This window comes from Pseudorasbora parva, chromosome 22 (assembly GCF_024679245.1).
Source record: "Pseudorasbora parva isolate DD20220531a chromosome 22, ASM2467924v1, whole genome shotgun sequence".
Classification (NCBI taxonomy): Eukaryota; Metazoa; Chordata; class Actinopteri; order Cypriniformes; family Gobionidae; genus Pseudorasbora; species Pseudorasbora parva.
The window spans coordinates 34,113,785-34,126,965 of NC_090193.1; the positions used below are offsets into that span (position 1 = coordinate 34,113,785).

General features: G+C 35.4%; 1 protein-coding gene across 4 annotated transcripts in view; it reads right to left on the reverse strand.

The window, feature by feature from the left end:
- The window catches only part of cacna2d3 (calcium channel, voltage dependent, alpha2/delta subunit 3), a 57,563-nt gene that overhangs the window by 1,660 nt on the left and 42,722 nt on the right, over nucleotides 1-13,181 (reverse strand). For all 4 annotated transcript variants that reach the window (XM_067430808.1, XM_067430807.1, XM_067430806.1 and 1 more), the window contains 19 exons: nucleotides 12,324-12,395; nucleotides 12,165-12,226; nucleotides 11,983-12,050; nucleotides 11,104-11,149; nucleotides 10,932-11,029; nucleotides 10,434-10,527; nucleotides 10,121-10,216; nucleotides 9,872-9,993; nucleotides 7,558-7,632; nucleotides 7,358-7,419; nucleotides 7,067-7,111; nucleotides 6,652-6,714; nucleotides 6,486-6,556; nucleotides 5,396-5,471; nucleotides 5,261-5,301; nucleotides 5,115-5,170; nucleotides 3,365-3,479; nucleotides 1,493-1,608; nucleotides 1,335-1,414 (listed from right to left, as the gene is read on the reverse strand). In XM_067430808.1, coding sequence (XP_067286909.1) covers nucleotides 1,335-1,414; nucleotides 1,493-1,608; nucleotides 3,365-3,479; nucleotides 5,115-5,170; nucleotides 5,261-5,301; nucleotides 5,396-5,471; nucleotides 6,486-6,556; nucleotides 6,652-6,714; nucleotides 7,067-7,111; nucleotides 7,358-7,419; nucleotides 7,558-7,632; nucleotides 9,872-9,993; nucleotides 10,121-10,216; nucleotides 10,434-10,527; nucleotides 10,932-11,029; nucleotides 11,104-11,149; nucleotides 11,983-12,050; nucleotides 12,165-12,226; nucleotides 12,324-12,395 — 1,458 coding nt within the window. The remainder of the gene's footprint in view (nucleotides 1-1,334; nucleotides 1,415-1,492; nucleotides 1,609-3,364; nucleotides 3,480-5,114; nucleotides 5,171-5,260; nucleotides 5,302-5,395; nucleotides 5,472-6,485; nucleotides 6,557-6,651; nucleotides 6,715-7,066; nucleotides 7,112-7,357; nucleotides 7,420-7,557; nucleotides 7,633-9,871; nucleotides 9,994-10,120; nucleotides 10,217-10,433; nucleotides 10,528-10,931; nucleotides 11,030-11,103; nucleotides 11,150-11,982; nucleotides 12,051-12,164; nucleotides 12,227-12,323; nucleotides 12,396-13,181) is intronic.

Here is a 13,181-nt window from a genome sequence, read left to right on the forward strand (position 1 = left end):
AACGGTTACTCCATTGTTGTTCTCTGTATGACGTTACACTAGTCTGACGTACAAAACCGTTTTGCTTGCTACTGCTAAGGTTTAGTCCCATACAATAGTCCATAAACCGAATCATGTCCTCATAAACTGCATATAAAGACACACAAATGTTGACAGGCCACTAAATACAGTCCATACCACAGAGACGGACGTCCTGCTGTTGCTGTTTCTCCTGTTCAATTTATTTCAGCCTCCGAATCTGATTCTGGATCATATATCTATTAGCTGAGATCGATAGCATGGGTTTCTCCACGCTTGAGGACGTCACCGCTTTGCGCGATCGTCATTCTTTAGCTCCGCCCACTCGATACGCCTCCAGGCGCTCGTTTTTTTTCCGGAAAGACTCGGTACAGCCCATATTTCTTTTATAAATATAATAAAACTAAAGACTTTTCGGAGATATGAAGGATGCAATACTACTCTATAGGTACTCAAGATTGACATGAGATTGACTGAAACTGAGTGTTTCACCCCCCCCTTTAAAGAAACAAAAGCTTTTTAGATGGATAGAAATTTACATGGCTGCAATATGCTGTGTTTTCCACCATCTGGCAACCTGGAGTGTCAAAATATTATTGTGTAAATTGGCAGTGTGCGGGATCACCCAGAAAAAAACAAAAACAGACATTCCTAACTGGAACACATATTTCAGAGCAGAATAATTGGCATCAGCAAAATATTTGAACTTCGCACGCTTCCTAAATAGTCAGCACCTTTAAATTGTCAGAAAAGAACACTACACTTCATGACCACATTTATACATTTACACACTTTACTGATTCAACTTTCAGCTACAAAATGACTTAAAATGAGCTGAAAGCCTGCAAGAGGTGTATAATTGAAGAGTGAATGGCCCACTATAACTTTTTGAGTGTACTTTATTTGAGTCGTGATGTGGATAAGCATTTTAAATGCAGACTCAATGTGGTTCTAACCAACATAAGTACACTTATACATTACTATTTATACAACATAACATAACGCAAGTGTGACTCTTGAGGCTTTAGGGTCATCCTTTACCCTCTCGAAATGATCCCACAATTTGGATTTCCAATTACCACACAAGTAAAAAAAGACAATTACCACGTGGACTAGCCGTGTTAATGATACTGTTATGGACTGTTTGACGTAACTACTTCCTGTGGAGTTTTTTTTTCTGCGATTAACCGACCGATTACAAGGTCTACTTTAATTTTTGTACTATTTATTTATTTAAAATAAAATGATGATGATAATGATGATGATGAAGTGCATCTATGGTTATTACATATAATACACACAAACTCTCTCTGTACCTCCGGATGAAATGGATGACAGGACTTTGGCCGTCTGCGATCCTTTTGAAACTTCAGTCTGTCGCACTTCAGAGACTCATTATGTGCTCAGAGGTCAAGGCTGATAATTATACAAACACACATGTTAAACAAGCTGCTGTGTTTAGTTTATGAAAGGATATAAATGATCTCAATGGGCTCCATGGTAACCGGAGGGGTGGAACCACAGTCACATTTATTCTCCACAACGACCATGAACAGGTTACTACTGGGAATCTGCTGAATCACAAATGTCCTGAGTGGGAAAACACACAGATGTGAAGAAGTCAGATTCTTGTACACAGTGAGAATATTTGTTATTTACCTGATGACAAAAAAGGGCACTTTAAAAAAACACAATAAAATTCATTAAAAAATTCAACATTTTCCCCCTTATTTTCATTGAATATTACAGTGTTTATTTAATTAAATAAAATGCATCTCTGCACATAAAAAATAAATTAAACATTAAACTATTAAACAATAATCTTTAACCAAAATAACTTCCTCTCCCTCTTGCAGCTCTTCTCCTCTCTGATGATGTGTTTACTGGCGTGAGGGCGGGGCAACCTGTCACTCACATGAGATCCACCAATAGCAAACCACTACCATCCAATCAATTCCCCACAGACAAAATCAAGTCCCGCCCCACATTTTTTCCCCTTAGATATACGTCATAATAGGGAAGAAAAGAACATTGCAACTTCTGTTTCATGCCAACTTTAACAAAATTATATAATTAAATATCACTAAATATACAGTTTAACTCTAAATACACTTATCTTTATCTAATCTGTAAATTTCTTATCTAAATACAATCTTAATATTATCTATAAACTTTATCTTTTGTTATATTCTTTATAAATATGTCTGTGATCATTTTGAGACATTTGTGTACACACAGCACTTTATGTCAGAAATAAATATATGAGTAATAGTGAAGCGCAGCTCAATTTAATGCTGTCAGACCAGGCTATCTTTATGGAATTACCTTTGTCTCAATAAAACTGAACAAAACTTTTTCAGAAACTATCGAACATATGCTATTAAAAAAGAAGAAAAACACATTGAAAATGAAAAAAATGAACTCAATTCAATGAACTGCACAAATGTAACAGAATATTCAGCATGCTTCATTCTTTGTTAATGTTTTTCAAAGATTCGTTTTCGCAATTTGTGGATTTTGAATGTATTGCCAAAGATTTCCCTTATGTTTCTCAGTTTTTCATTTGCTGTTTTGACACAAACCTCTCGTGGGGGCGGGCTTAACAGTGATCTACTCTGATTGGATGAACTTTTGATGGACAGGTGCTCTCTGACCTGCGCATATTGGAATGAACTCGCGGTGCTTTGTATTAGTTCATAAAGATGAGCTCTCAGGAGAGACATGGAGGGGCGGCGGCTTTATCTTCATCATCTTCACCCGCTTGTTCTTCAAGGCAGCAATAAGTTTGTGTTATTGAAATAACCAATAATATTGATAAAAGTTGTATCCATGTACAGTAAGCAACAGTTCGTTACGGGTTATTGATATACATAGGTGTAATTTGCGGGCCACCACCTTTTGAATCACTGAAACATCTGGTTGCACGGATGATGAAACTAACTAATACAAACAAAACATCTCTGGTTAACTAGAAGAGCATCATTTCATTCATTTGTTATATAAGAGGCTATCTGGCGCTCGTTGCCGCGGTTATCATTGGCGCGTGCATGTGCAGTCTACACACAGACGAGCGCTTTAATCGCTTAACACCGTTGCAGAGACTCTCTATTTGTTCCGGTGAAATCATGAAATAAAATGCATTTTAAAAAAACTGTCCCTGCTCTTTAAACATGAGGTTTATATGAGCTAATAAATGAACTATTGAATTGATATCTGGAGATCTTAATATAAATCCCCCCCTTAATATAAATCTTAATATAAATAATTAATAGATGCCACATTCCACTCATTTATGCTGTGCATTATAAATAAGCATGCACACTCATATATACACAGATGTTCTCACCGTGTACAGCCATTACAGTCAATGTTCCCTGTGGTTTCTTTGATGGTGCGCTCAGAGACAAAGGCTGGGTATTCTGTGTCACATGGCACCATCATTGTCCTCTGTGCTCTCTGGGCTGCACACATGAAAAAATACTTATCACACTCAGTTCAACTCAACATCTGCTTTAATGGACATCTCAATTTATATTATCATGCTCTAGACTTAAAACAACTCAATTATATGTCTGGTTTAGTCAAGAAACTCTAGAGCATGCAATTTGCAAGCAATCCTGCAGCCAATGAGATTGCTTGTTCAACATTTAAATAGTCTGGTTCATTGTTTGCTTTAAACAGGAACTGTAAGAAATGTATTTTAATGAATCATAAAATGGCCCTGATATGTCACTAGACATTAAGAAATCATGTTAATTAAAATGCTTATATCACTGACAACAGTAGTCCGGCCAGGATATTGTCATTTAAAAGTTGTTGTCGCAGCCCTCAACTGATGTTGATGTTGACATGTTGTGATTTGGCCTGAAGCTCCACTGAATATGCAAACCCTGGATAGGGAGGGGGATACACCACTCTACAGTCATTTGAAAGTGATTGTGGTACCAGTTTTGGCTACATTCTTACATACACTTCCTTTAAAGGGTTAGTTCACCCAAAAATGAAATTTGATTCGGATCGCGTGTCAAACTGTGAAACTGCTGAAATCACGTGACATTGGTGATCCGAATCATGAATAGATTCACTGATTCATAACCATTTGAATCTTTATTTGAGGATTGAACACAAACGCGGAAGAGAAGACAATGCTAAATAAAGTCGTTTTTGTTATTTTTGGACCAAAATGTATTTTCGATGCTTCAAGAGATTCTAATGAACTAACTGATGTCACATATGCACTACTGTGATGATGTTTTTATTACCTTTCTGGACATGGACAGTATAGTGTGCATACATTGGATACGCTATCGGACTAAATATCTTAAACTGTATTCTGAAGATGAACGGAGGTCTTACGGGTGTGGAACGACATTAGGGTGAGTCATTAATTAAATCCATTTCATTTTTGGGTGAACTAACCCTTTAAGTCCTGCAGTGTGCTTTTAGAGTTACCTCGTACCTCCTCCAGATCCACCTGCCTAGATCTGCTACAGGATTTATGTATGTACATTAATGCAGCAGCTACATATCTTACGTGTTCACAGCAGCTTGTCAATATATTAACAAGCAATATCAAGTCCATCCTTGCTCTGCAGAAGCAACAACAACAATCTGCAGTTGGAGCGTAGCAGATCTAGTCCACAACACATTGTGGACATTTCCATATTTAATATTGTGCTAAAACTATAACCCCCCCCCCCCCCCCCAAATATTTTGGGGAAGAAAAAAATAAACTTATTACTAAAATACAGTAACTATGAACAAAATTATCTTTAGATTTAGCTACCAAGAGAATAATTTCCCTAATTGACAACTGAAACAATCATTATTGTCATTATTATCATTCTTAATATGTATTATAATATATTGTTTTTGGTCTGCATTATGTGCATGGTAGTGTACATAAACTACATTTTCTGCTTTGTGTGATTAATATGCCATCGCACTACTGATTAATTGAGATTTATAGTCTTTTTAGTCCTTTATTAGATTTCAATCTAATATCTATTATATATCATGTGGAAGAAATGGAAAATAATAAGGGCATGCTCAAAGGAGCATGTAACCCCATTAACATGTCATATATGGACTGATACCTTTGACTGTCGAGTCCCAGTTCCACCAGCTATATAGGTTAAACTCCAGCAGAAATCTGTGATAAAGACACATTTTCATTCAGAAACACAGACTGAAAACCCCAAGCTGACAATAATAATTGTGAAGCAAAAGGGTTATATCTCACATGACAAGTTCTGTCAAGAGCCATTTCACAGTGGTGAAGGGCTGAAAGGAAGAACGCAGCATGTCAATGGAGACAGGAAATAGAATCCAGAGGCACTGAAGTTAAACACTACAGCACAGATGATAGCGTACTCACATCCAGTAAAGTGCGTGCGCTGTCACTGCTGCCTGCAAACTCTTTACAGAGAGCCTGATAGTCATACAAATTAATCCTAGCAGGAACAAAAGCAGAAGCAGAATTACTACTAAACTCAACCCCAGGTTAAAGCCACCCTGGGTTAAGGAACATTTATAGAGGATCTATTATGCTTTTTTATATTATCAACTTTCTTTAGTGTTATGTTGCTCTTTGAGCATGAAAAAGGCACTGAACTCCCTGAAACGCCTCGATTGTAGTCTTGAGTTTTCTTCTGAGAATGTACACCGACAATTGATCTAATTTAAATAATTACTGCCCAAGGCATATGCAAAAATAAATAAATAAAGGGGGTGAGATGATAGATAGATAGATTGAGTTAGTAGTGCTGAAACTCCTAGGCTGCATCCGAAATCACATACTTCCCTACTTTACAGTTGGCAAAAAACAGTATGTGACAAAAGAAGTATGTCCGAATTCACAGAACTCATAAAAGAGTAGCCGTAACTGACACTGGTAGGTCACATGATAATGACAACATGGTAAAAGTAGTAAAACATCACTTTTTTAAAATCTAAATACAACTCAATTTAGAGCGGTTTATTCTTAAGACAAGAAAAAAACTATTTGCCAATAGGATAAGAACATTTATTTAGTATATATTCTCTAAAAACAACTGGACAAATAAGACTCAATTTATCTTTTTTTAAGAATGTTTAGATTATTTACATTAGTTAAATTTAGTTAAAGATTTGTTAAATACTATTTACAGTGATGCAGAGATAATATGAATACTTGTTTATAGATATTAAAACAGGTTGCATACTCGTTGCATCTTGTTTTTGTCCAACCAGACTTATTAACCTCATAAATATGCAAATAAGAGTGTTTACACTGGGTTTATAGGAAACATCTTGAAGACTGACTATGTAGGTTAATTAATTTAACATATTAATTAAGTGTGTGTGTGTGTGTGTGTGTGTGTGTGTGTGTGTGTGTGTGTGTGTGTGTGTGTGTGTGTGTGTGTGTGTGTGTGTTTGTGTGTGTGTGTGTGTGTGTGTGTGTGTGTGCGCGCGCTTTCATCTCTTACTTCTTAAATGAGCCCATCAGAAGCAGTTTGTTCATGACAGCTCCTTCCACTTCTCCAAAGAAGAGGTTTGTCTGTGGGAAGCACATTATGGACAGTCATAGTCTCCATTTCATATCAATATTGACTCTGAATGGCTGTATTTAATACAATTGTCCATATGCAATACCTGATAAGTGTTTTCAGAGACCAGGATGAAGCCATTGTTGTCTATGAGATAGCATTTAATGTCCTAATATGAGTGAGAAAGGTAGAATATTCTGTTAAACCGCCACTGAACTTTTCAGAGCATATTTTCAGTTACATTTTAAAATGTATTTTCAGGCCAAATGCAACGAGACAGTAAACTAATTATGCATTTTATATCTTTTTATACCAAAGCCATTAATAAAAGACATAGAATTTAAAATGAGAAATGCTATAAGGCATTGTCTTATGTCATTTATCATACATGCAGACTGATCTAGTAAGTCCGTGATGTTCCAGAAATGCCCATTGTATAATAAGTATGTGGAGAATACAGGCCATTTTATGAGCTCCATCATTGAAAATATGGCCAAAGGCAGAGAAACAGTCACATTTACCTCATTATCACAGCTGATGGTACATTTGCCATCCAGAGCATTACACTGCGTGGACAGATGCAATGGCAAAGACATGAAGCAAATGCATACATTAATGTTATTCATATTCAGATACTCGCTTATAAAGAGTTACATCTGTTTATCTACCATGGTCTCTTGTACATTATTTCTCATACACAGAGCTCTAATGCAGTAGCTAATAATACATGGTTCAACAAATCAGTTGTAGACGGTCTGTTCTGGTAAATTATATATTTTTATATTCTCATGAGTGTATATTTCTGTGCTTACCTGCCGGCTGGCTGTCCAAAATTTCCTCTGAAAGAATTCCAGCTTCATTTGAATTCCCACAGCTTTGGGTGTCATAAAAAACACATTCAATATAATGACTTTTAGCTGCACTCAGTGCATTTACTACAACAATACATTTAAAAAACAATATATTATAATATAGTCACATTGCTTAAAAACAGAACAAAGAAAACATGTACCTGCCACTATAGGAGACTTCCTGTCATCAAGTAGTTGGATGGCAGTGCTTGCCAAAACCACACTCTTTTCACTCCCTTTAAAAGAAATATCACAAATGAACACAAATGCCCTCTTATAGTACTTACATCAATGAACATGAAATCTGTAAACATTCACAAAAGTAACGGTTCTCAGCTGCTGGTTTATGGCCCAAAAATGGCTTGCAGGTCTGTTCTGAAGGGTAATACAATGAGAAGAAATACAAATAAAAAACTAACCATATAATCATCTGTAATTATGAAAGCAAAATTAGCAGGCTTAAGAACTTCCATATCTATTATTGCTGACGTAACATTTTACATGTCCAATAAAAATGTACTATTAAGTGCAAATACATCTCTCACTTGGTACAAAGTAGTTTAAATTAGACCAATGCCAACATGGACAGGCCAAATGACTTCCCCAATATTCAAAAAAATGTACAGAAGGTAAAGGAAAATATGACGCAGACTGAATAAAATACTGGTTCATAATGAAATTCCATTGTTGAATGTTCTGTTTGGACATTTTTGTGATGGGATATCCACTGGATCCCGAAGCTATATCCATTACTCTAAAAAGACATGTCATAACCACTAGAGGGCAGTATTTATTTACATAAATGTTTATAAGCACAAATCTATTAAGAGCAACTCCTTCGTTTGCATATTCAGATCAAAAGCTGCATGGATTGAAACAAACACTCAGTTAGAGGATAAAACAGAGCTCATTTATAATGGTACAGGCAGATGAGGGAGAGTGTTTGATCAGAGAGAGTTGGAAGATCAGCGCTGTCTGTGTGATAAGGAGCCCAAGAGCTGTTGAGTGGGATGTAATGATCCTGATCTGACACACACACACACACACACACACACACACACACACACACACACACACACACACACACACACACACACACACACACACACTGCATGAACATTAAAGTAGGGCACATTAATTACAGGCGAAGGAAAGAGAGATAAGCAGACGGTCTGTGTGAGGAAAGTAGTACAGTGCAGCTAAAGTTACAAATCGCTCTGATGCGTTATTACATCAACAGTATCCAGATTTCATTAGATGAACATTTACTAGTGTGCCATAAAACTGTCATTCTGAAGATCCACCTAAAATATGTTAGAGTGTAATGATGAACTTTGCAAAACTACTGTCAGTTGTAGGATATGCTAAAAACATGTTGTGGAGAAATTAGTGAATATTAGTCTAGTATCATATTTAATATTTATACTAAGTTAACATATTTATAAAATATCTATTTTACATTTATGTAAATGTATTTGTATAAATTTAAATGCATTTTCATAAATATTAAATATATTAAATATATATATATATATATATATATATATATATATATATATATATATATATATATATATATATATATATATATATATATATATATACACCAATCAGGCATTATGACCTTATTATAATTCTAATATTGTGTTTGTCCCCCTTTTTGCTGCCAAAACAGCCCTGACCCGTCGAGGCATGGACTCCACTAAAGGTGCTGTTGTATCTGGCACTATGATGTTAGCAGCAGATCCTTTAAGTCCTGTAAGTTACGAGGTGGGGCCTCCATGGATTGGACTTGTTTGTTCAGCACATCCACAGATGCTTGATTGGATTGAGATCTGGGGAATTTGGAGGCCAAGTCAACACCTCAAACTCGCTGTGCTCATCAAACCATGGGCACCCTGACTGGTCTGCAGCTATGTAGCCCCATACGTAACAAACTGCGATGCACTGTGCATTCTTACACCTTTCTATTCTTCTTCACCACTGTTCCTTCCTAGATACGGACCACTGCAGACGGGAACACCCCACAAGAGCTTCAGTTTTGATCTGATGATCTGACCCAGTCATCTAGCCATCAAAATTTGGCCCTTGTCAAACTCGCTCAAACCCTTACGTTTGCCCATTTTTCCTGCTTCTAACACATCAAATTGAGGACAAAATGTTCACTTGCTGCCTGATATATCCCACCCACTAACAGATGCTGTGATAAACAGATAATCAGTGTTATTCACTTCACATAACGATGTGTATGTATATATACAAACACACATAATTTGTAATTTTCACAAAAAAAATATTTTTTTTTGTCCTGAAACCGTGACTGCAATAGATAAAATCGTACACTGAAATGTAATTATAATGAAATTAATGTAAACTAAAAAAAGTTTTTTTTTAAATGCATGGTGTCATCCTTAAATGCTTATGTTGCGTGACATGAAAACTTTAGATGTGTGTTGTTGTACTTGAGCATCATACCTGAACTGAAGGGAATGGAGTACACGAATGTGCCAGGCACCTGCTCTGCAGCTCTTTTATACCACAGAGGAAAGTGATCTGCGTTAAAGACGCCCTCCCTGTCTTCAGCAGTGAGGAAATCTCTGCAAACACATGCAACCATAGAGGATATTTTACGTCAGCATTTATGCTTATTGAGGCTTTTTAATTGTCTAGTGTAATAACATCTAAATTCAACGTCATTAGTCGATCATTTGCATTAGAACTCACTGATTGGTCAGCTGTTCAGGAACCACAAAAAGGTTGGTTCTGGAAAGACCAGTACGAGTGCCAAGGAAAGCGATCTCAACCCCTTTATCAGAGTTCCTGTTAATAAAAACAAACAAAAAAAGACTAACAAGACTGCCTCTAATGAACAAAGCTTTCCTGACCAGTCAAAACCATTCACCAAAAACTATAAACTGCAAAAGATAGACAGAGGGTGGAACATGGTTGGTCTAATAAACTTTACAAATATGAAATATGGCTCTTTTAAAATCTATTTAGTAAATATAAATTAGTAAGAGTATAAGTCCAAACTCACTCAGACTTATTGAGGGCCAGTCCAGTCCAGTATGCTTCTAAAGGAGCAGTTACCACAGCATCAAACAGAACCTGCTGGATCAGCTCTCTGTCACCTACAACACAAGAGAGGACATTTACACACTCCATAATACTCATCGGACACCAACTTTAATGGGGACAGTATTTGAACGACTGAAGTAATTTTGTAAGCAGGGTGTAAGACCTAGATGAAGGACTTTGTAGGGGTATCTGCTACTGTATATACTGCACCATGATGATACCACAGAAGCTTATATTGTTAGACCGATCAATTGAACTCATTTAACTGAAAACCGAGCTGAAAGTAAAATCGTTTCAGAGGCAGAACCACTTGATAAAAGATTATGGAGACAAGCATTTCTCTTTAGAATAACATGCACTGGTGAATCAATCACAATATAGCCAGGAATATGTATTGTGAAAGCAAAAAGGGTCATTTTTTATGGTGACGTGAATGATCATCTGAAATGCTGCTCACATTTGAGGTGTGGTTTACGGCTGGTCATGTACAGTCTGATGGCCTGAACTTGACTCAGGTGAAAATGCTCATGATGCTCATCTGTGTTACAGTATGTCCTGAAAACAAAAACACACAATATTTGAAACTAGTAATAGAGGGTTATTTATTGAGTGTCAATAGAAGTGTTTACCATTCATCAGCAAGGGCAACATCTGGTTGCTCTAGATCATGTAGACCTAAAAAAATAAAAATAAAAACAGTTGTGGATTAGAGGTATCAGGAACACTCCTGGATACTTTATGGATAAATCAGAGAAAGAGGGATAGACAAATAAAGGGTCATTATATAGAAGAATTAAATGATTCAGCAAATCAGAGTTATTATAGTTACCTAAAACTAAAACCTTAATAAAAAAAAATAATTACTTGAAATTAAGCAAACTGTCTAACTTGATGTACTAAAATAACTCAAATTAAATCTGAAGTCAAAATTAACAAACACTACACAGACATTTTAAAAAACTAATAAAAATGTCAAAAACATGCTACAAAAAAATTCTAAAACTTTAATTAAAATAAAAATGAATCCTGGAAATATAAAAATAAAAACTAATTAAAAATGTTAATCAAAAACTAAATTAGTTTCTCAATTATATGAAAATAACAATAAGCAATATAAACACACCAATATAAGTCTAAAGTATTTGAATTGCTCCGATATTGTTCATAAAAATATGCAAAAAGTCAATGAAACAGTCATGATTTTTTAACATTTCTCTTAGTTACAAATATTTCAAATTCCCACAAAGGAAAATGAAGGATCAACATGCTGTTTAAAAATGGTGAAAACTTGTAAAAAACTTTTTTTTTTAAACTCCAAACTTCAAAATATCAGACCTTTACTAGGACTGATAAATAATTAAATAATTCATACAAATTCATAAAAAGAAAACTAATAAAATAAGTGATCCAAAGCTATAAGACGTATTATATTTCAGCATTTTAACCATAAAAAATAACTTGCTTTAACAATGGTTTTCATAAGTCTTGCTAATAAAGCAAATCCTCACCCGCTTCTAAAGAAACATTTCCCTTGAAGAAGTATTTCCCATGTCCTCTCGAGAGCGCCACACCTACACTACAAATCACACAGAAAACTCCTTTTCAAAGTCACATTCTTTCAAACAACATTTGTACAAATGTATATAAGCCAACATTTGAGACACATTTACATATATGAGGCATAACCTACCTAAATGGAGTTCCTTTAATATCAGTGTAGAAATAATCATTGTGCATTGTCAAAACACGTTTCTGGTGGGGAACAAATGTAAAGATATGTTTCTTTTTAATAATATGACACTAGCATTGTATATCATTAATCTGGAATTGTAAAAGTTCTTGAAATTACCCCTTTGTCAACTGTTCTTTTTACTTCCATTGAAAAAGTGCCTGTTCGTCTGTTCACCATAGCAGTGCGCAACTACAAATAAACACATTTATGAAGCATTGAAGCAGCACGTCTTCATTTTAATACTGTATGTCAACAGCAACATCTCTAAGATGCAAAACACTTCATGCAAGTACGTGAACATAATGTACGAACAGGTTTGTGCACTTGCAATGCATTTGCATCTTCATATTTACATAAAGCAAGTTTCTGGTCTAAAGGCCCATTCGCACCAAGGACGATAACTATAACGATAACAATCAAGATATAGTTCTAAAAATCGTTCTAAACAACAACGACGCAGAAACAATATAGTAACAATAAAGTTGGAACTTTCAGAATTTTTTTCAGAATTCATGTAATTTTTTTTTCCATTTATTTATTTATAAAGCACAAATAAACACAACAAAGGTTGACCACTGTGCTGTACAAAGAACAGTAATGAAAATAAGAATAATAAATAATAATATAAACAAAACAATAAAGAGGATTAAAAAATACATCACTAAATTTAAGCTTAAAAAGAAACCATGAGTTAGAATGAATGGAATGCTTGATTTAAAAAGTAAGACTGTAACTTCGATTTAAATTCATATATCGATGTTGCAGACCTCACAGATAATGGAAGACTATTCCATATCCTGGGACCAGCCACTGAAAACGCACGGTCACCTCGCACCTTCAATCTTGTTCTAGGATATGCCAATGTAATACTGTCTGAATTGTCTGTATAATTCATCCTGCTGTAAAGAGCTCAAGCATTGAAAGCGACAGACGACAAAACTGCAGCATGTGCTTAGAATAAACAGAAGGATAATA